This window comes from Pleurodeles waltl, chromosome 7, assembly GCF_031143425.1.
Source record: "Pleurodeles waltl isolate 20211129_DDA chromosome 7, aPleWal1.hap1.20221129, whole genome shotgun sequence".
NCBI lineage: Eukaryota > Metazoa > Chordata > Amphibia > Caudata > Salamandridae > Pleurodeles > Pleurodeles waltl.
The window spans coordinates 375351792-375375423 of record NC_090446.1 but is presented as its reverse complement, the minus strand read 5'-3'; the positions used below and the strand labels follow the sequence as shown (position 1 = coordinate 375375423).

Sequence of the window (23632 nt, the reverse complement as noted above, 5' to 3'; positions counted from 1 at the left end):
TGCTGTACATTTACAGGCCAGGTTAAGGGTGGCTCCTTCCCAATAGAAGTGGAAGCTCAGACATACCTCTCAATCAAGACCATATCAAGAGCCTTTTTAGTTCTCATCTTTTCCCTGGTCTCATAGAATCTTTCTTCAACCAGCATCTTCGAACTGGAAGTAATATTTCCTGGATTGTCGAAAACATCCTTTAACCCCAATTGTACAAAGGTGTTTTTTAAAATATTCTAACCAGGGGACAGCGGTCATATGAATCAGGTTCAAACAATCATCTATTATCATACTTGAAAAACTGGCCTCCGGAGAAGACCACAATTTAAGCCACAATTCAATACTCCTACTTGGTCCTCTAAAAAAACAAGTGCTAATTACTGGTGGGAGATCAATCAAACTGGGCGTAATTCTGGGAATGGCCAAAAGTCGGCACAGGAATTTATTTTTGGCTTCCCGTAAGTTATCTACACCCACGTACCCCCATACAACCAGACCATGTATACCTGATGTACGAAATTTACTCTTAAAGAGTAACCTTTTCTCTGAGAGGCTTATGACCTAACTTTGTGGCAAACCTATAAATAGCTTCACACAGTCACCAATGTCTGTGTTCTTAGGGCAGTAAACCTTGCCCAACTCATATTATCATCAAAAAAGAAACCTATGTAGATAAAACTAGGCACCTTAGCAATGGCCGTGGACCCAATAAATAAGTTCTTAATGCTCACATTCTTTTGGCCGTAGATAAAAACAAAGGACTTCTGATGGTTAATCTTCAAATTCAGGTCACCCATAAAACCATTAAAAACATCTAAAAGGGCCTGTAAACCATTAGTGTCTGTGCAATCAATTAAAACTACACCATTTGTGTATAGGAGTACATGAACCAAAAGTGGTCCTATCTTAGGTACATCTTTAACACGAGATGTTAAAATGGACCCAAGAACATTAATATAAAATAATAATAAAAAAGGACCCAAAATACATCCCTGTTTAATCTCTTTTGTAATCTTAATGGCCTGAGTACACTTTCCATTGGGCATGTAACAAACTTTAGTTGATGTGTCCCAATGAAGGTGTTTAAGAAGGTCCAATAAGTGAGGATCAATACTAGCTTGATCCATTAATTTCCACAGCTTCCTCTATCCACCAAATGAAAGGCACAGAATATGTCCATAAAATCCATATGAATGACACCTCTCTTGGCTTTGACATATTTCCCCAGAATTAAAGACAGATTTAATGCCTACTCATTGTGCCAACCCCAGGACTGAACCCATACTGGGCTTTGCAAAAAAAGGTGTTTCTCTCCAATTTGCCCAAAATTATACAGCCTAAGATTTTAGCCAAGAGATTTAATAGGGAAATTAGGCAGTGGTTTACAGGAAGGTGCCTATCCACTTTCTTGTATATGGGCACTATAATAGATTCCCACCAGATTTCACTGCATTTGTCAACAAGGGTGCCCAAATAACTACATTTTGTTTGAACAGATCTAATGGTATTCCATCAGGACCTGGAGCCTTCTTGGGTGCAGCTCTCAATATAACTTTCAAGATATCCTCCAAGGTAATAAACTCCTCAAACTAATCATCATCAATAACCACAGACTTTCATTCACACAATCAAGGAAAGCAATGATCACTTTGGGGTTTCTGGTTGAATATTTGAGGAAAGTGAACTAACAATTCACCCCCTGGGATATAGCCCTCTATGCCTGAGGCCTGACGTCCAGAGAAGAAAGACTGATTTATGATCTCCCAAAAGGCTCTATTATCCCTCTTTTGGACTGTGACCTCCAAATCATCCCATTCTTGCTTTAACATTTTCATTTTCCTTAAATTAAGGACATGCTTATAGTCTTCTGTTGTGGCCTTATTGTCATTTTCAGGGTTTTATAAGTACTAGTGCACTCTAAGGTGAGCCATGAGTGAGGAGAACCCTTTTTATACTCCTATTTCTAGTTAGCAAACTAGACACTGTGCCACAGATCTCAACAAAACTGGCACATATTTAAGCCGGTGCTACACTGGGGACAAGCAACAAATAATGTCATTAAAGGTACCCTTAATTAAGTTGTCTAACAAAATCTGGGATCTTTAGCGGCCCATTTGACACAAACCCCCTATTAGCAGTATACTGTAAAGGTCGCCTCATTTTTCTCATTCCTGAACTAAAAAGTAAAAAAAAAAAAAAAATACATTAATTGTGTTATCACAAAACATTTGTGGGAGCACCCTGTAATTTGATAATTTAGAAACCAGATCACAAGATAATAAAATAAAATTGATTGCACTTCCCTTGCCTCTTCCAACAAAAGTGCGTGGATGAATCATGTTGGAATTATTAAAATCAGAGGCAAAAAACTAATTATAGGTAAGGAAAATCCGATTCAGGGCCTCCCCGCATTTTGAATGACAAAGTGGGTGAAGTTATCCCCTATATCATTTGAACCAAACTAAAAGGACACTGGATTATATTAAAATCCCTAGCCCAAACTAGTGGTATATGGGTTCCCAATGATACAGTAAACTTAGAAACCTGTTGCTACAACTCTTCAATAATTTCAATAGGATGGGCTGTAAAAACGTTATAATAAAAATGTATAAGAATCATTTTAAAACTACTCCAAGAAGGTTTTAAAATTTCATAACAGGGAATAAAAGCTAGCATCTCGCACCTCAAGGTCCTGATAGCTTTTGAGACCAATGCCGCCAAACCCCCTGGCACAGCACAGCAGGGGAGCAAAAGGATTTAAAGCCCTGAACATGAACACTAGACCAAGTTTCTTGACAACAAATGGTGTCATACTCTTCTATAAAACAAGCCCAATCCCCATTAAGCAATTTCAAGGGGATCCCAGCAACATTCCATGATAAAAGACAGCAAAGGGACTGCTTTTCTGACATATTGGCCTCCTTCGTATTGGCCACTAATATGAAAGTGGGCTGAGAATCCATAACCAGATTTGGACAGGCTCCACTCATATGATGAAGCTCTGGACTCTCAGAAATAGGTTTCACTTTTGAAGCAGGAGGACAGGGAATGACTAAGTCGGGTCTCATTAAGTAAATTTTGCTTCGCTAAGGCAGACTGATGACGGGGCAGTGGGGCCAGATCCATTGCCGAAATTATACAAGCTCTAATCAAACAATGAGGTTCTGGGGTCTCAGCAACATCAATCAATTTGGGTGCAGGGAGAACAGGGGATACCCGGAGCAAGATCACATTAGGTGACTCTTGCATCTCTAAAACAAACGTATTACTAGTCAATACAGTTAAACCCAAATTCAACCCGTCATACCCAGTCAATCAATCAGAAAGTGGCTCAAACCTATTGGCACAAGGTAAATCCCAAATATACTGAGGCTGAAGCCAAATTTGGAGATGAGAAACACAAGTAGGGGAACAAACCAGATTTAAACACTTATAAAAAATAATCCAAAGGGAGTGTGACTAAAGCAGATCTTAAAGATGTTCTAGTTTTATGAGAACTCAATAGTCTCCTCATGCTACTTAGGCATCTAAAGTTAACCACAATACAATCCCCCGGCATTTCTTTTATTGAAGATGGAACGACCACAACATTGTACACTTCATCATCGACCAACTACAGGACACCTCAATGGGACCCCCGCACACCCTCACTGCAACTGTGGCAAAGTCATGGAAACCCCCTGAGTCACCACCCTCAAGAACTCCAGGTGCATCCTGTAGACACGCTCAAACTCCGCATAGAGAATCTCTCATTCACCGCCAACACCGTAGCCCCTCTGAAAAGCACCACCAGCAACAAGCCCACCAAACAAGCCACATGGTTCACCCTTGTACGCTGGACTCTCAAACAACAGTGCAAGAAGCTAGACAGTCAATGGCACTCCAACAAGTCCCCTGCCAACCTCGACTCCTTCAGGTCTGCCCTAAATACATACCATCACCAACTCTGGGAGACCAAGAAAGAAGCACTCACCACCCACATCGAGGCTAGCACCAAACACACCAGAGAACTTTTCAGCATCATCAGAGAATTCCCATGCCCCTCTGCCACTACGAACACTATCCACCCCTCCCAAGCACTCTGTGACAAGCAACAAGCTATCGGATCTCTAAAGCAGCTCTCCACTGAAGTCACTATCGCTATCATGAACTCCATCTTCTCTGGATCTCCCGCAAACCCCTGCCCGCACCACCTCTACAACCAAGGAAAAGAAGTAATCGGAGCACCACTCACAGAAATCCTAACACCTCCATCACCACTGCCACAGTCCCCAACACCTGGAAACATGCCAAGGTCAAGCCACTTCAGAAGAAACCCTCAGCTGTCCCCAACAAGCTAAAACATTACCACCCCATCTCGCCCCTCCCGTTCCCTGCCAAAGTCCTGGAGAAAGCCATCAACCGCTAACTCATGGAATACCTGGAGCACAACAACCTTCTCGACCCTTCCCAATCCGCTTCCAGACCAATTATAGCACCAAGACAGCCCTGATCGCAGCAACCAATGACATCAGAAGCCTCTTAGACCTTGGGGATACAGCCACCCTCATCCTCCTTAACCTATCTGCAGCTTTAGACACCATTTTCCACCACACTCTGATCTCCAGACTCCACACCATCAGCATCCAAAGCAAAGCACTCAACTGGATCTCCTCTTTCCTCTCTGGCTGAACACAGAGGATCCTCCTCCCACCCTTCATATCTGCCTGCTAAAGACCTCATCTGTGACATCCCCCAGGGCTCCTTCCTCAGCCCCACCCTCTTCAACACCTACATGACTCCGTAAGCCGGCATCACCTGCACCTACAGACTCAACATCATCTCCTGTGTTGACAACACTAAACTCGTCCTCTCCTTCGCAGGCGATGCCATCTCCACACAAACCAACTTCCAAATGACCATGACAGACATCGCTACCTGGATGAGGTCTAACTGCCTCAAGCTGAACTCAGACAAAACAGAGATCCTCATTTTCAGAAACAAGGTATCCCCCTGGATTGACACGTGGTGGCCCACTGCCCTCAGCCACCCACCTCACCCTCCAGCCATGCATTGAACCTCAGGATCATCATTGACACCCAACTTACCATGAAGCAACAGATCATCACTGTCTCCCCAGCCTGATCCAATATCCTCCTGGACCAGTATTACTCCCCAACTCACTGCTTTCCACTGGCTCCCAGTTAAGCAAAGGTGCCTCTTCACACTCCTTATTCACACATACAAGGCCTTCCATCATGCTGGTTCCATCTACATCAACAACTGCTTCGAATTCCACTGACCAACTAGAGAACTCCACTCAGCCACCTTAGTCCAGGCTCACATCCCCTGCATCTGCCATAAACACCTCGTACGGCGCTCTTTCTCCCACCTTGCCACAAAGCCTGGAATGACCTTACCCTCCACCTCTGCATGTCGCCTGCCCTGAAGGACGTCAGAAAACAACTTAAGACCTGGCTCTTAGACCACCACCTCCGCCAGCCAGGTGAAACCCATAGCATCAAACCAAAACATGGACACCCCCCCTCCCAGGGTGACAAGCTTGCACTCTACAAGAACCTTCTGATTGATTGATTGATTGATTGAAGGTCAAATCCAGATGACACTTCATGCCATAAAAATGTCATTTCCACTGGACATATGAAAATTCCTGTTTCTCCCACACCAATGATAACCTTATTTTGGATTTGCTCCCAGCTCTCCTTTTGAGTTGATTTTAAAAGTAGTTCTCCTGCCATAAACAAGACATATGGGACAGCCACTGGCCGTAAATTAAGAACCTCAGTCACTTCCGCTACTAATCCCCCATCACGAGGAACTGAGTTGGTCTGTACAACTACAGGCTTTTGATGACTTGCACTAATATTGACTTCACCCATCACTACATTTCTGTTGTTGGGGTCCGTTGTCCCAGCCACAGAGCCTTTTTTAACAAAGGAACCAAAGTACTCACAGCCCTAAATGTAGAGGGCACAGGATTCTGCCAGGCCTGGGCTATAAAAATTGGTTGTGGCTGTGGCTGACAATCTCGTGCTGGAATACCCAGGGCCTCAATAACAGTGAAGTGCAAGCCAGACAGACATTTGGAGGCCAAAGAATGAAATGCTAGCAAGGTGCCTACTTGGGTCTCAATTGTTGCCAGATGCTCCAAAATTGGGCATAACTGCTTTTCCAGTATTGGCCTAAAAATGTTGCTTAACTCCTCAGCAGTCAAACCATTAACTTGTGCTGTGATCACTCCCCTGTCAGAGTTCGACCTTAATGGTTTTCGCTTTGAAGTGGATACCTGCCTATTTGTTTCTGCTTCACTACTGGCTCAGAGCTGAGGAGAGTGTTGCTAGTGCTCGGAGAAACTAAACCAGCGCTCAGATTTTGACTTAGGGATGCACAATACACCTCATAATTCTGAACTCCACCAGGATCCAACCCAACAGCCTCTGCTGAAACACCTTCCATAGCAGTTGCCACTATGTCAGATCCAGATAAGGTGTTGCTGCACCAACCCCCAGCGAAGGTTTGCATTCACTAAGAGCTTTCTTGGTGGATACCGCTCCTACGGCTCTCTTCAACATCAAATCAGTACTGGTTGGCTTAGACCTGGAAGGCAAGACAACACCTTCCCCTGCCTTTTGTTTGCCCGTAGTATAACAACACTCACCAGATTAACTCTGTCAAATGTAAAGCTTGTGAGTGACCATGTTAGAGGGCTAGCCCAGCTCAGTGGGCAGCTTGAAGGCGCTATATGCACTCCTAGGTTCTTCCACCTCCAGTAAAACGTGCCTCCTGGCACAAAGCACAGTGGTTTCTTGTGGTCCACTGGGGCCACACTGGTTGAGGTCAACAATGGAGTATCCTGTGCTGTGGACCGCTTTCAGTTGTTATATGCGGTCCAGCCCCACCCCCAACCAGTCCAAGGCCTCTCCAGGTATAAAACACAGTGGTTCTTGTGGTCCATGGGGCCGCAAGGGCTCAGGCCAACACTGGAGTATCCTGCACTGCAGGCAGTTTGCAGGTGCTATATATGCTCCCTGGCCCTGCCCCTCCACTCCAAGGCACCTCCAGACGCAAAGCACAGTGGTAATTATGGTCTGCGTGGGCCACAGGGGCTCCAGCCGACACTGGAGTATATATGTAAATGTTACCATTATATTGATGTCTATACATCATCTACCACACATTGTTTGGTAGCTTACCAACAAAACTTTACTATAGACCTAAGTTTTTGTTCTAAACAAATTGTTCATTTTGGTTCCATATTTCATTTTCAGTATCAATTGTCTTTCTACTGCTCCTTCTTAGCAGTCTTTTCTTTTTTTGTCTGTTTCTTTTCTCTATTTCCATTTTTTAGGTTGAGCCTAGCAGTGCGCGTGCACTGCTTTCTTCACATGCTGTAATCTACTCTGTGGGTTTAAACCATGCCCATCACCTCAATTCGTTCCTTGGCCTGCCTTCCATAATTCCCTTGATTTCATAGGTAAATGCTTTAGGTTTGTCCTGCCTTTAGGCTGTTTTGTTACCGCCTTGAAGACTGAATTTGTTACATGGATTATTGCACAATTGGCCATATACCTTAGTGTGACACACTACTTTTTTCGTTTGCCTCTCCGCTTTGCATTCCGTGGCAGTAGGTTGTTGCTTCCTCTTCCTTGTTTTTAAACATGCCGCTGGCTCTTTGTGGAGTCTGTGCCTAAAGGCTGCAAGCTGTAGGGGGGTTATTTAAAAAAATATATATATATATTTGAAATTTCATCTAGCATGAACTCTATTGGAGGAGCGCTTTACATGAATACCACTTACGTACAAGTTTTGCGGTTGAAAAATATACAAAATAGTGCATTTTAAACAAAAAAACACAGAAATCCTCAACGCTGCTGGGTCTGAAAATGTGTAAGGTACTACACCCTCTGTGGGTTAAATATATGGCTACACTGCATTACTGTCTGCCATTCTCTTTTCATGTGGTTATGGCCTCTAGGGACTGACTATATGGTTACATGACCATTTTTCTTACAAATGCTACTTTTATTGTGGTGTCCTCTATGGGCTGTTCTGAGCATTACAGTCAAGATACTACAATATTCACTGCACTCTGGAAACTCACCCCATAATGCTTTGCAGGGCATTTTTTTTACAAAGCGTTTTTGCCCATTACTCAGCCTGTGGTGGTCATACGACAATGGAACTACCACCAGAACACTCAGCATGATGCACTATTTCTGTCTAGGTCACCTCAGGGTCCCCACCCTAGGTTGGGGGCCACAATAATAACCCATCACACCATTCAGTGTATTTGTAAGCTCTCCTAAGGCTGGAATCTTTGTTTTACAGCTGGAAGTAGTTTGTGCTTTAAAGGGCCTTATTTTCCATATTATTGCAGTAGGGCTGCTGGGTCTGAAAATGTGAATTGTACTCCACCCTGTAGGGGCTAAATATATGGCTACAATGCATTGCTTTCTGCCTTTCCATTTTCATATGGTTAGGCCCTCTATGGGCTGACTATATGGTTACATGACCATGCTTCTTCCAAATGCTATTATTTATTGTGGTGCCCTCTAGGGGCTGTTCTGAGCATTACAGATAAAGGCTTTTATTGGGTTTACATGATAAGTGTATATGTTTTATTAATCTCTCCTTCTTACAATTATGCCCATGATTCATGCCATTGTACTATCCTTATTACACTATGACTGTTTGAACACTCTTGATATGTTTGTGTTACCATTCTAGGGGGTCATCAGTGGCGGCACAATGTCAGCTATGGTATGTTCCAATTGCCAACGCAATGTACTGCATGGCTAAATACTTATAAGGTCCCAAAGGCAAGACCTATTGGCTATGTCAATGCTTGTATTTCTCTGTGTTATTCTTTAACATTTTTTGTGAAGAATATCTGGAGATATCATCTTGCAGGCATACCCTATTTAGACTGAATATAACGCTAATTGGATGCATAATGCTAATAGAATGCAGTGCCCATTGGGGATGGAATGTTGCAATAAAAGAGATCCTTCCTGGAAGACAGAGGGGGTTGTAATATTTCCCTGTGACTCAAGGTGAATTTATAGCCCACCTTTGCAGTACACACTTCTAAATGAATGGAGCTGTAGCAGATGACAAGTAAACATATGGCATGATGTGAGAAAAATGAAGCAATCTCTGTTTAGGAAAAAGTCCTTATTCTGTTCTTCTCCCCAAAAACAACTAAGGCCTGTACCACTACAGGACAGTAAGAGCCATAGATCGAGGAGATGCATAAGTGGGAAAAAGGGAGGGGCTTAGGCATTGCAAAAGGGAAGAAATTTAGGGCCTCATTTATGAGGAAATGGCACAGCACGGAGCTGCAAGCAATTTTGCTGCTCTGGGCTGCGTCATTTCCAAAACACAAGGATTCGCCGTATTTACCAGAATACAGAGCATTCCTGTGATTTCCCCTGCGCCAGCGCTAAATCAGGTGCCTAGCACCAATGCAGGCATCCTTGCACCATGGTGCAAAGAAGCCTGAGTTGCTGGGGTGATTGTTAATGTGCAGGAAGGGACACATCCCTGCATACTAACAATCATTAATCGCATATCGCTACAGAATGCAGCACACATAGAAAGAGCAAAAAACAGGGAGAAATAAAAGTATTTCTCAGAGACGCCACTGTAACGCCACCCCCGGCGAGGCTTTAGTTTTTGGTGTTGCCTCAGATTTATGTTTTCATGTAAATCTGGAGCAGTGTCAAAAAGCAATGGATGTTGTGTGGATACCCCCACAGCAACACCCATTTAACGCCTCTTTGCCGCAGAAAACTGTGTCGGGTGGCCCATGTTTACAAGGCCGAGCTAAGCCACGAAAAGTGGTTTACTGCCGCCTTGCAAATATGGAGCAGGGAGCAGCACCACTGGAGCATCGCAAAAAGTGATGCTCCAGCTGTGCAAGGGACTTGCAAATAAGCCCTTTGGTATGGTAGGGCTACATGTATATGTTACTAGAATGGTGCCGAAGTGCATCCTAAATTCCCCCCCCCCCCCTTATGGTTCGAAGTTACTGTTTACTTGAAGGACATGGTAGTTTGTTTCACTCAGCAGCAGTGTATGGTTGTCCATTACTTAGGATTTGGTGGATGCTGTGTTTCATGGCATTTTGGCCACTACGTGCTTATTTATTTATATTGGAAAAGTGACGCGCCGGCAGCGCAAGGGGCTTGTAAATAAGCCCCTATGTTTCTTTGCTGAACCTATGTTTAAATGGTAGCGGTGACTTTAGGAAAATATCATTTAAGGGTTGATGTGTGTATTAATGAGTTTAGAAGAATGTGTTGTATGGGTCGTTATACCAGCAGATGTGCCTACTTATGCTTCATTCTATGAAGTGTCCTCCAACAGAATCCATTTTTGTTTTTCAAGAATGAATTGAACTTTTAGTTACAAAACAAAACTATATATATATGCATAGAACACTATGATTAGAAAAAGTTGTGTTGCGAGTTAAACAAAATTCTACTTGATATATGTATCTGTGAGTGCTACATTTGCTAGTAACTGTTTTTAATGCCCCTCTTAACATTAAGTTAAATGAAATGCTTATTCTCTGTCCCAACTGCCTCAGTCAGTACCTTCCTGTCGTGAGGGCCAGATTCAGAGTTAGCTGGTATTGGAAACTCATCTGATTTCTGATGAACTGCGAAATTTGTAAGAGAATCTTTAGTGGAATTTCCTCTACCATTTTATACTAACGGTGGTCGTTTTCATCTGTTAAGTCTCACCTACATGTAATACGTCCTTGCAGAAAACACAGGATTTCCCCTTTGCACCCAACTTATGGGACTAATTTAACAGACACTCATCAAATGTGTGCAGTAATGCTGCACCATGTGAGCACTAGTAGTTCTGAGATGTTTATTTTTGAGAATAGGTTGTTCAGTAGAGGTGGCCTGTGGAATGGGAAATAACACAGAAATCAGAGCGCACTAATCATCTCATGTAATTTCATAATTTGAGGCCTTATTCTGAGGACATATTCCTCCAGGTTTTAGCTGGGTCAATTTGCCCCCCGAATCACTCAATGGAATACTGCGTGCAGTATTACTACAAGTCTCATAATTCCAATAGGGCAGAAATTCATTTTCTGCACAACTTGGCAAAAAGAGACTTCTCATAATGTGTGGCCTAATATGGGCTCAAAGAGGTCAGTCCATTTTTATAATTTACTCTAGCAAAGCTTAGTGAACTTGATAGTTTGTAGTTGCCACTGAGCTCCTTAAATAGTATGATATTTTTATTTTTCTTCTCAACCTATATTCACTGATAGTAGCTTTTGAATTAATCTTTATTTTATTCTAGTCTCTTAATTCTGACAGCGGTCATCGAACAACGATTGCTTGTATTAAATTGCATTGTATTGTACAGTAGGTCTAACAGTGCATGACAATGTTTTGATGATATATTAATACTTGGTGATTGATTTTCTCTAGAACGCACCTCAAGTAAGAAAATAATTCTGAAGGTGTAGAAATGAAGTGGGGTTTTTGTTTTGCTGCAATTCTACTTTTCCTAACGACATTGGAAGCCAGACCACAGGCTGCAGGTGAGATTACACCAACCTATGAGTTTTCAGTACCGTTGTTTTATGGTTCGCCATTGGCATCCTGACATCTACATCGTATTCATTTTCTCTGCCATAAAAAAAGACAGCCAGTTTACAAATCAGCTCCCAGAATGTCACTTGTAAAAAATTGAGCCAGTAGGACAAAGTGATAATAAATGTGTGGCTATTTTAGCAACACGCCGACAATATAATCTAGAAACATAGACGACCTTAAAAACAGGTGATATATTAATACAAATTAGCTGAGCGAAGTAAAACAACAATGCACCACATCTAGATGACAGCACAATGATATTTGATTTAAAATTAAATCAAATCTAAAACTAATTAAGATGCTCTTTCTGTGATGACGATGATAATAAATGTTAGTTGCTATTGTTACTACTAGCACTAATAATGATTGATGAGGGTATTAACACTGAACATAATCATAATAATACTTTTATTATTTAAAAAGTGCTACCTACCACTTTTTGGTAACTTCATTGTTCTGTATAGCACAGGTGCTGATGTTATACAATTTAGGCATTCATTACCAGGTGACCATTAAAATTACATTTATTTCACCACTGTTCCCCTCATATCCTTCGAATTATTATTAGCAGGGGTACAGATAATTTCATATGGGGAGGCAATAATGTGGATTATGGTTTTTAGGGAATAACATACAAAATCCGACTTATAGTGCTAGTTTTGGCATGGTGTTTTTTTGGTATTTCACCTGGAGAATTAAGACGGTGAAATCTCTGGGTGGACTACCACCCACCAGCGGTATTCCTAATGAAATCATTACTATTGTTACCAGGCCCATCTGAATTATAAGGCCATTCATAATGAAGGTCTTACTTGTGATCTGCAGGTCACACACAGATATCAGAAGCGATTACATAATTCCCGATCCTAGCAAACACTTCAAAAATTGCACCAAACGTTTAAGTACTTTCTCACTGGATTGAAAAGTTTTTTTTCTCTGAAATGTTTACTGGGACGAATCTTTGCTTTTTGACTCATGGACTCTTCTTGAGAGATTTGGGTGAATAAGCAGTCTCACAAACCAAAGAGATTAAACAGCAAGCCACCTCATAGACAAATAGTAAAACATCTCTGAATTTTAGACCAAAAGTGGAATAAGGTGGATCCAGCTCAAGGGCACCTGCAGCCCCTGCGGTGGGCCCTGAGGTCTAGGGGGCCCCTTCAGCACAGCACCTGGTCTGAGTGAGTCCAGCCCTCTCCATGTTCTGTGCAGGAGGCCCCCTTCCAGTTTATTTACACCACGGATTCGACCTATACATCTGCATATTCAATATGCTTCTACTCTTAACTCTGGCTTCCCAAATATATAAAAATGTTTTGGGTGCATGTGTTAAATTATGCACAACTGGAGGAATTTGCTAAACATTCACAAACATTTCCAGTATCTTCATTCATTTTATGTCTAAATTTAGTTCTTATTCAGGGTACAAGTGGCGTAATTAGCTTTGGAAAGTGTCCCAGACATCCATATTTATTTCAAGGGTCTGAATGATACATCCTTTTCACATATAAAACATCTCCAGTGTGAAGAAAAAAAAATGGGACTTCCAGAGGACCACAGGCTGCCCTGGTGGCCAAGGCCCATTTTCCAAAGGGTGCCAGGGGGCATCCCTGTATTGGGTTGTCTCTAGCATGCTTGCTTTGGGAACCAGCTATTATGCTGGCCCTAGTTCCCTCTATATTGAGGGGGCAGATTAGTTTGCCTTGTAAAGGAAGACTTATGGCTGGACCAGTGGGATTTCACCCCGGGTCCAAGTCAATTGAATCAGTTGATGCCAAAAGGGCTTGCAGGGTAGTAAACTATGACTTTTTTGGAGTATTTGGTAGGCATTTTCACTTATTAGCTTTATTAGATATGGAGTATTCGCTAGGAAATGTCATGTATTAGTTATGTCTATGTGAAAATCATGATGTTAGTCTGAAAACATTGTAACTTTATATGGAAACTGTAGTGTTTATGAAGTATAATAATTATGGCTGAAGAATGAGATATTCTCTATCACAAGGATGCTGACTTGCATTGAGTTCCTTTTGTGGAATCAGTAATATGTTTATGGATGTATAATTTCTGTCTGGATTGAGATGTGACTGGTCTCGCTACAGTTCCCCACCTGTTATTTCCTTCTGTTGCTTGTTTCTCCATATTCACTCAATCCATGTTCATTCCTCAACCTCTGCCACCCAATCTTCCTCTGACACTTTGAATTCTTGCTTGAATGGAAATCTTTTTAAAACTCTTTCTCCCAACTCCCATACCTCCATCTGAGAATTGTTTACGTCATGCTTACATTTCCCAGAGTCTGTTTTGGATGGGTCATGAAGATTTGTGACCCAACGCAAAGCCCCGATGGTGAGTCACTGCCCTCAGGAAACCACTATGCAAAGATTTTAGCCAGCAATATTAGCTGCTTTAAGAAAATATTTTGGACATATAATAGAATAGCAGGCACAGTTTCAGTAAGATACAATTTTTCATATCTTCAAAAGTTTGCAGTGGCCACCCATGTATGACAGCATAACCTCAAGAGTTATTTTGCCTGCATTCAATATTGCTTTTGCACTGTAGTCCTTCCAGTGATCCTGTCTGTGGAAGGCATGTGAGGAATGGATGGATTGAAAAAACTATAGTGTTTTTCAGCTGATACTCAGTGGTAAGACAGCCATTAATGTCGGCCAGGAAAACCCATCCAACTGGGCAGCCAGATCCCCTATAAGTGACATCTCACCTTTTTTGGCACAACATCTGGCAAGCAAACCAAGAGAGTTGCAGACAAGGGAGCAACATTACACACATTTGGTAATGGCAACCCTCCTGGTTTAATGTGACTTTACAGGCTGGGATTTAAATTCCCATAGCCTTACCAATATGATTTGTGAATGCAACGACAAAGTGCAGTAAGAAGGAAGGCCTCCTTCAGTGTGCCTACAAGTGCGTTTGTGCAGTGACCTTTAGAGTTTCTGCAGATAGTTTGTAATCTGGGCCCTCATTCAAACTCTTCCTGGTCATATTTAGTGTGTAAGGAATTTGCTTGCATCCCTCTTTTGTTGTTTAAGCAATGCAAGGGAGTGGAGCTCAGAAACACAGGTTCTCTTGCATTGTCTCAGACTTTGGCTAGAATTAGCTGATATGAGATAGAATAGAAGGGCCATGCAAAAAGTAGGTGGTGTGTAAAGTCAGCGTGCAATGAGATGTAAAAAAAAATAATGCCTTAGTGTAATACTGAAAGAAGCTATTACATGTTTGTAGCATTAGTACAATGGAAAACACAATTCAATAACTGGTTTCAAAAGGTGATTCAGAATTAACATACATGAAAAAAATTTGTGTAGCTGTTTCCCAAACAAATGTTGCGCACAATGGGTTTTTCCCTGTTCACACAAACAGTGAAGTTACCAGACTAAATCATTGCAAAAAGCTGTATTTCCTAGTGTTATCTACTCACATTTACATTATTGTAGGATAATTTGCCGAAAGAGGTATTGTGGAAAAAATGCAAGCCAACAGGATGTTGCAGTAAGTGCTCCTGACATCTGTGTGTCACCTGCAGGTTACAAGTTTGAACCATGGTATCTTCAACTCAACCTTCTTTTTTCCAATTTATTAAATACAGCACCATTAGGCCGTATCACATTGATGGCACACTTTCCCTGTTTGCGCTATGGAGCACCTTTAAGTACGTGCACCGTGCTAAAGCAGGGAAAGTGTGCCGTACTACAGTGAATGTACTGCAGTCAAGGCAACCGAAACTCGTGCTGTCTGGGGGGCGCTCATTCAAGTGAAATACAGGGCAGCTGCCTCAAAGAGGAACTGTACTTCACTGTGCAGATGGCACCCCACCTGCACTTTTAAGATGGGAAAGATATCTCCTTGAAGCAGGTGCAGTGAGTCACTGCACCCACCTGCAAGGGGATGTCTGCATGGGACCCTCTTTCTCCCGTCCAGAAGACTGCCTTCAGGAGGCACAATGAAAATGTTCCACCTTTTTGTGGCACACTTTCAATGCACCTCCAAAAGGCACATTTGGTTCTGAGCACTCATCCATAGTACGGCGTGGGTGTGGAGGCAAAGAGATTCCATCATTTGCATAGGGCCACACACACATGCAAATGAGGGAATACCCTCTTGAGATAGCGCTGGTGCTACATGTGTCAGCACTACCTTTGTTACAGAAGAGGTCACACAAGCATCTGCAGCCCCTTCTGCCCTTCTGTAATACCAAAGTGCCCCAGGAACACATAAAGTCGAGGGACATGCACTTTGCGCCCCCGGAGCACTTTCTATAATACGACCCTTGTTAATTAAAGTACCACAGAAACAGGAACAGAGATAACAATGTTAATTTATTAATATTTTGATGTATTGTTATTATTGGAGTTTTTCAACAAAAAATGAAAATTTAGCAGTCTCATTGAATGCTTAATCCTGAATGTTGCCCAGTTCTGTGGAGGAATTAAAACTTTACGTGCTGTACTTGCCCGTCAAGTTTCAACATCAAAGATGCAGCACAATGTCCAAGTAACTTGAAAAAATAAAATCTTAAAACTTTTTATTTGTTTAGGATCAACATGTAAAACTGGGCCGATGGACTTGGTCTTTATCATTGACAGCTCCCGAAGTGTCCGTCCCTTTGAGTTTGAAACTATGCGGAAGTTCATGATTGACATTATTCACATTCTGGACATCGGCCCGAATGCCACCAGAGTTGGCGTGGTGCAATATTCTAGCCAAGTGAAAAACGAGTTCTCTCTAAATTCTTTCTTCAAGAAGAGTGAGATGGAAAAGGCCATCAATGACATTGTTCCTTTAGCCCAGGGTACTATGACAGGTCTTGCAATCCAGTATGCAATGAACTTTGCATTCACCGTTCAAGAAGGAGCTCGTCCATTGGTGAAAAAGATTCCCAGGGTTGCACTCATTGTGACTGACGGAAGGCCACAAGACCGTGTAACAGAGGTGGCAGCCCAAGCTCGTGATGCTGGAATTGAGATTTACGCAGTTGGTGTGCAGAGAGCTGACATTAACTCGCTGCGTGCCATGGCATCTCCACCATTAGATGACCATGTTTATCTGGTGGAAACGTTCGATTTAATTCATCAGTTTACCAAAAAATTTCAAGATAAACTGTGTGGTAAGTCAATCAGTCTCTATTATCATACTTAATATGTTTTCTTCTTCATTAACATTTGCATATATAACATTTACAAACTAGCAGTTTTATAATTTTTCTGTCAAATGTGTTTCCTCATCATATTCCCTTATAGGACTTTCCTACACTTTGTGTTTGCATTCTTGCAAGCAATGTTATAAGCACAAGTAAATACGTAAATGCTAATTGAGATCTTTTTTCAATGATTATCATCAAAAGCACCACAAACAGTACCTTTCATTGTTGCATTTAAAACACAAATAGGGGCGTGGAGGCAAGAATTTAAATGTGCAGCCCGATTCAATTCAGAATATTCATCAAGGGAGCATATAATTTCCATAGGTCACTTTGGAACATATGCAATGTTCAGCCCACAAGAGGGATGTAGGCATGGGAGTTAATGAAACTACTATTTTATTTTTTGTCTATATTACAGTCTATCATCTCATGAGGAAGGAAAGTGGCAAAACACAAAACAACATATTGTGCCTGTTTCAGCATTTCATACATGGTTTCATGTTTTCTGCATATTAATTCCATTCAGTCAGAATTCCATTTAACTCCACCTACACAGATGCACTACACAATGTTTTATGGTGCCTTGCACGTTTCTGAATGCAGGAACCACAACCAATTGGTCAAAAGGTAGACATTCAGAATGTCTAAAAGATCTCCGTATTGTAGCCCTTCTCACTGGTTCCTATACAACGTCATCAGAACTAGTATCTACACTTAGGCCAATGAAAGTGGTAACTTAGCAGCCATTTATATTAGCTGGAGCTTTTCCACCATACGCTTTATGGTCCATGCAAGTGTTTGCTTTCCAATACAGAAAGGGTGAGGAAGAGATCACTGAGCAACAAGCATCCATCCACCAACGTTATTCAGCAGTGGGGCATGGGCTCCAAATGGTTGATCAATTAAATCTCTACATACTCAGACACTTATAAATTGTACTGCCCACATCTGCATAAAAGCATGGAAATTTTAAAGTCTATAATGATGGATGTAAGAACTAGAACCCTACTCAAGCAACAACTGCAATCCTTGTCAGGGTGAACCGCAAAACGCCAATAAATTAGCCTATGCTTAACCTCCTGGTAGCCTAGCACAAATGCAGGCAGGTTTAACTCAATGTATGCAGTACACCAACAGTAAAAACACAACATAAAAAATTCCACACCAATTTAAAAAAATAAGGTAAATTAAAAAAAAAAAAATTATACCAAAATAAATTCAATCTAATCAGTAGAACCAGATTATAAACCTTAAATATTTAAGTGAGAAATAGGGCCTAAATGAACAACGCTCCAACCAGGGGTGTCTGGTCCCACAAGACTGAGGCAAAGTCAACCATTAGGGCTGACTACAATTGAGTGCTGTTCAGCTATACAAAGTGTATTGGGCCCAGTCCGGGCTTCTCTTCTGGCTTAGAAGAGTTTTTGAAGAAACGTTCTTGAGAAGGTAAAGTTCAGCACGCAAGGCAACTCGTGATGTCCAAGAAAGAGGAGGCGCCGTTGTTGGGGAGCCACTGGATGAAGTTGTGGTGAATATGTCTGCATTTAGATTTTGCCTTTTTTTTGGAAGTCGAAAATCTCCAAAAGGACAAAGCAGCAGCTGCAAGCTGTAGCTGACAAGGGCTTCTTCCAGGGTTCATGGTGTCTGGGCTTCTTATGTCCCTGTAGCTCATATGGGAAGCCCGCCATCTAGCCCTTGGAGTCAACCTGTAGTCATGGATTCAAGCAGCAGAGCAGGCATCGTGCAGCAGGGCAGTCCTCTGAGGGTACAAGGCAATCCTTCTAGGGGTCATCCGCAAGTCCAGGATTCTACTGAATTATTTGTCTGAGAGTCAAGTATTTATATCTGGGGGTCAGCCTTTAAAATGGGGGAAACATCTATGCTACCCCCACATCTGGTTCTGGAACATTCCTTCCCTCCCCTGCACAGGCTCCAAGTGGTCTAGGATGAAGAAAGGCTAGTGTCCAGATCCTTTCTGAGTGACCTGGAGAAAGACCTTTGAAATATACATGGGGCAGGAAACAACACTGTCCCACCCATCCTGCCAAAATCACTCTCACTGTCTGGGAGGAATGCACTAGGGCCAACCACCAACTATTCACAGTCAAGTGATCCAGGACACAGGCTGCGGTTAGGACAAGAAAATTCCAACTTTCTAAAAGTGCAATTTTCAGAACTGTAACTTAAAATTCTGACTTTAACATTAAAGAGGAACTTAAAGTACAATTCACTTGAGATCAAACATGGCATTTTTACAATGTTTCCAATCAAACGTTAGCACTTATTCAATGTAACCAGGTAACCCAATGTTATCCTATGGAGAGGTAGGCCTTTCAGTAGTGATATAAAATAATTTAGGAGTGTTTCACTACCAGGACATTTAAAACTTAAAAGTACATGTCCTACCTTTTAAATGCAATGCACCCTACCCTTTAAGCTCTTCAGGGCCAACCCTAGGGGTGATTTGTAAAGAAACATTTAGGACAAGTCAATTTGGCAATAGGTTTAAAAGGCTATGCTAGTGAGTGGCACAATAGATGCTGCAGACCCGGTAGTAGCATTTACTTTACAGGTCCTGGGTACATGTAGTACCACTTTACTAGGGATTTATAGGAAAATGTAATGTGCTGATCTCGTATAGCCCAATCTTACCAAGTTTAAAAGATAGAGTACAAGCACTTTAGCACTGATAAGAAGTGGAAAGGTACGCAGATTCCTAATGTCAATACAAAAAATCCAGATAACAGGAAGGGAGAAGGCAAAAGGTTTGGGAAGAAGGTCATGCCAAGGATGTCAGGTCTGACAATGGACAACACACTGATGGAACAAAGCCCTGGTATCTTCCATAGGATTAATTGCCTCCCAAAGTGTAAAACTCCTACAGTGCTGACATGCCCAGTTACTGCACTTTCATTAGCGGCTCTTGACTTGAGGAAATCCACTGCGCACATTTTAGTAGTGAAACATTGACCTGCACATTTTCAATCTATCATAAAATATAGAGTCCAATTATGTTTTCTGTTGTAATCCTGACAGTTCCTAATATATACATATCAAATACTAGCTTGCCAATTATTAGCCACTGTGCCCCTAAAGCTAATATTGGGATTACATATTTATATAATAACATGGGGATATTGAGGTGAATTCAAGTCTACTGAAACTGATATTTTATGTTATCTTTAGAATGGTAGGATTTATTTTGTCCAAGGTATGATTTAGAGTTAATTAGAATAGTAACAAGCATTCCCGGGTCAAAAGCCTAGCCAGCCAGAAAGTCCCTTTTCAGATACAAGCACGTAGCTATTGCCAGAGCAAATAAAGAGTAAAAATAAAGCAGTTTATGAAGTAGGCCTGAAGGTAAATCTGCAAGGAGCAGAAAGATCCACTCTATTAATGACCCCAGAACAATGAACAATTCACTTATAGAACACCTACAAAAAGACAAAGATTTTAGTGTAATGTTGTGCTACAAGTCTGGCCAATTCGAACGGAAGCTGGGACAGACAATGAATATTTATTTATTTGTTTATTTATTTATGTTATTGATCCAGAGCGTCAAGCATGAAATGCATAGAAATAGTAGTGAAGCAAGCAAACACATAGGTCACAAAAGCATGAGTGTAAGTCTTTTCAAAGATAATTGTACATATGTACTGCTGTTTTGGGAGACGTGATACATTTGGCAGGTGTACATTATGAAACGTCTCTTTAAATATCAGAGGTTGATGTGGCCTGTCAGATATGTGCCGATATGGCATTGCAGAGCCTTTAATATCTTTGGGAGTACAGTCTGAATGCAGCAGAGATTCTCATAGTAGATATGCTTTAGTGTGGAGAATAAGAGAGAGCGAGTCTTGTGCACAGATGAACCATTTTCTTATTACATTTGTATATTCTGGCCCTTTGCAAATTGCCAAGGGGATGACAATGCAATAGGGGAACGATACATCTGTCTCTGCATAAAACCAGAACATGTCAGTGTAATAGATTCATAATCTGGGGGTACATGTGAACAAAAAAACGGCAAACCCAACATCAGGGTGAGCTAGAAAAAAGACTGGTTATCTGGCGGAAAATGTCTTTAATTTGTGTTTGAGAAGGCTTGTGTTTCCCCCAATGGCAAAACTGTCCAGGGAGGTGTGGAGTGCCCATAGTTTTTCTCAATGACAGCAGAGAAGCCAATCAGAATGCTTTAACTATAGAGTGGCATTCTGACTGCCCTTAACTAATTAGAAAATTCTCTTTAGCTAGACTATTAAGATTGACTGTTCAGAAAAGTGTTTTGTATGCCCACCACTCCAGCTGTTGACTATCTATTACAAGATAGGCAGCCCAAACAAACCTGCAGCAGCATGCGGACTGCTAAAAGTCTCCTGAGCCAATGACCAAAAGAGTTTTGTAGAGAATGGTCGAAAAATCAAAGTTTCCATTTTTGATTGGGTGATAATACCAGTTTATTAAAATGTGTGCAAATATTTTCCTATAAAGGCACAATAAATTGATGTTTTTAGCTGTATAATAGTAGTTGTAGTAACAGCACTATGGTTCTATATCTACTAGTAGTTATCCAACTTTTTAGTTTAGTTTAAAGATTTTTTAAATAAGACACTTTCTTTCACACCTCTCTATTTATATTTTTCTATGATGGAAGATGCTGTTCTCCAGCTATTCCTCTTTCATCAGAAGGTTATGAGTTTCCTGTGAGAATGAAAGATTCTAGTAACTTGCTTACTTTGCACACCAGATGGCATGATTTAAAGTTTGATGGACAGGTTACTCTATCACAAATGTGAAGGATATCATGTTCACAGTATTATAAGTGCCATTGAATAAGATGCATTTATAGTATTGGGGATGGGATATCCACCACATTTTTCACGGAGTAACCCATTTGTCAAACTCTAAATCAGGCCCTAAGTCTTCTACGTTTGCTCAAAGTGATAGTAGTTGCAAACTTGCATACTCAAAGATGCAAATCAAACAGAAATACTGTATCCAGAATCCACAAAATATTTAGCAAATCTACTCCATTAAATTTGCACCTACAGTTCGAGAAGACCTGTGTTCTTTTCCAGTTCTCACTATTTTCCAGGAGTGGTCCAGGAAAGCTGCAAAAGTAGCAGAATCCCATGCACAATTGTGATATTCTTTCATGAATTGGTAGTTATGCTGTGCAAAAGCATCTATGCATGTGAAAACGTACAAAACAAACAAATAACTAAAAACGTAAAATATCTACAGCCATAAAGGACTCCTACAAATAGGTGTAGAATTCACAAACATTCGCAGTAGTACATCTTGAAAATTCTTACAGTTGCTGGGTCCAGGAGAACCACGGGCATTGTCATGAGATATTTTAAGAGTTGCTATTCCCGAATACATTATCGTACACAAGGTACTTACTATAAGGCTTTGGTAAAAAGAGTCCTGTTGCACAATTACAATTGGTTTTCTTTTTGTTTTTGTCTCATGGGAAAAACAATTTCCTAATGGAGAAACCACTTCCGCCTCAATCCAGTAGAAGGTTTTACTTCATATCTTTCCTGGAGCACATCTCTAACCAATCCCAGGATTCAGAATGGTCAGAGACGAATTTGTGAATGTCACAAACTCACAAGATTGGAGACGTTTACAACTAAGTTTTGATTTACCCATTCCTCAACCATTTCTTCGAATTTACTGCTGTGTAATTTATGCAGTAGAGGCATACACTCACTCAGTAGTAAATGCATATATGCCTTTTAGGTATGTTTTTGTGCATACCAGACTGCCTTAAATTGAGCCATTTTTGGTGGTAAATGCCAAATAGGAATTTGTGAAAGAGACCCAAAGTATGTACTTCTATGGAAATGTACATAGCATACACTATACTCTGCTGTGCAATTATACCTTCTTGTTTTTTTGTCGAGGCCAATGAATGATGAATTTAATATGTTTTAAGATATCCAATAATGAATTTGAATTGTGATGTCTCCATCTTTGCGAACAATAGAAAATGAGCAGGGCTTACTTATGCATGTATGCATCAGGTGAGGTCAATTATAGGTAATCATATCGAGATGCATTCACCTCAGACATGCCAATTACAACCTAAATAGAGCAATATTTGCGAGCATAACTAAACAAGCATTTGCAATGCAATAGGTCTTGCATTTTCTTCCGTTACAGCTATTGTCATTGTAAATTAATTACTGGACTTTTCTTGCCACATAAAGTGGTCAATCTTGCCTCATAAATTCGTCTTTCCTTGACATATAACTCCAGTGGCCCAGCATTTAACTAAAGCCCTTCCATTTACCTTCTTCCTTTATCTTAAAACACATACAATTATCATATAAACCTTTATCAGAAATATACTTTGGGCATTAGAATGTAAGGCTCAAAACATCAGAACAAAAATATAATTTGGGACGAATTGGAGGGTAAATGGAAAGAGGGAGTCAGGAGTAAAGATGGAGAGGATAAGTGGTGGAGTAATGGTGTCATGGGCCCTGGAGTAAGAAAGGAAAATGGTGACTGGAATTTCGATAGGTAAATACATGAGTAATTAGAGTTGAGTGAGGTCCATAGGTCTCTGGGCCCTGGTGCCACTACACCTGTTGTTCCATTGATAACTAGGCCTCAGGAGAAAAAGCAGATGGGGCAGAAAAAGAGAAGTGAAAGGAACACAACAGACAAAAGGAAGAAAGAGAAGGGGTCACAAAAAATAAAAGAAAGAAGGGAAAGAAAGAACAAGAAAATGAAAACAACTAAGAGAAAAAAATAGAGCAAACATGAGACAAAAGCAACAAGAAAAAAACAATGAAAAATATTCCCTGTGCCATCAGAAGTGAAAGGATACAAGTCAGCC

General features: G+C 41.1%; 1 protein-coding gene across 3 annotated transcripts in view; it reads left to right on the top strand.

Annotated features, from left to right (window-relative positions):
• The window catches only part of MATN4 (matrilin 4), a 199739-nt gene that overhangs the window by 40189 nt on the left and 135918 nt on the right, over window positions 1-23632 (top strand). For all 3 annotated transcript variants that reach the window (XM_069243826.1, XM_069243828.1, XM_069243827.1), the window contains exons 3-4: window positions 11448-11560; window positions 16174-16743. In XM_069243826.1, the coding sequence (XP_069099927.1) occupies window positions 11488-11560; window positions 16174-16743 (643 nt within the window). In that variant the 5' untranslated portion in view covers window positions 11448-11487. The remainder of the gene's footprint in view (window positions 1-11447; window positions 11561-16173; window positions 16744-23632) is intronic.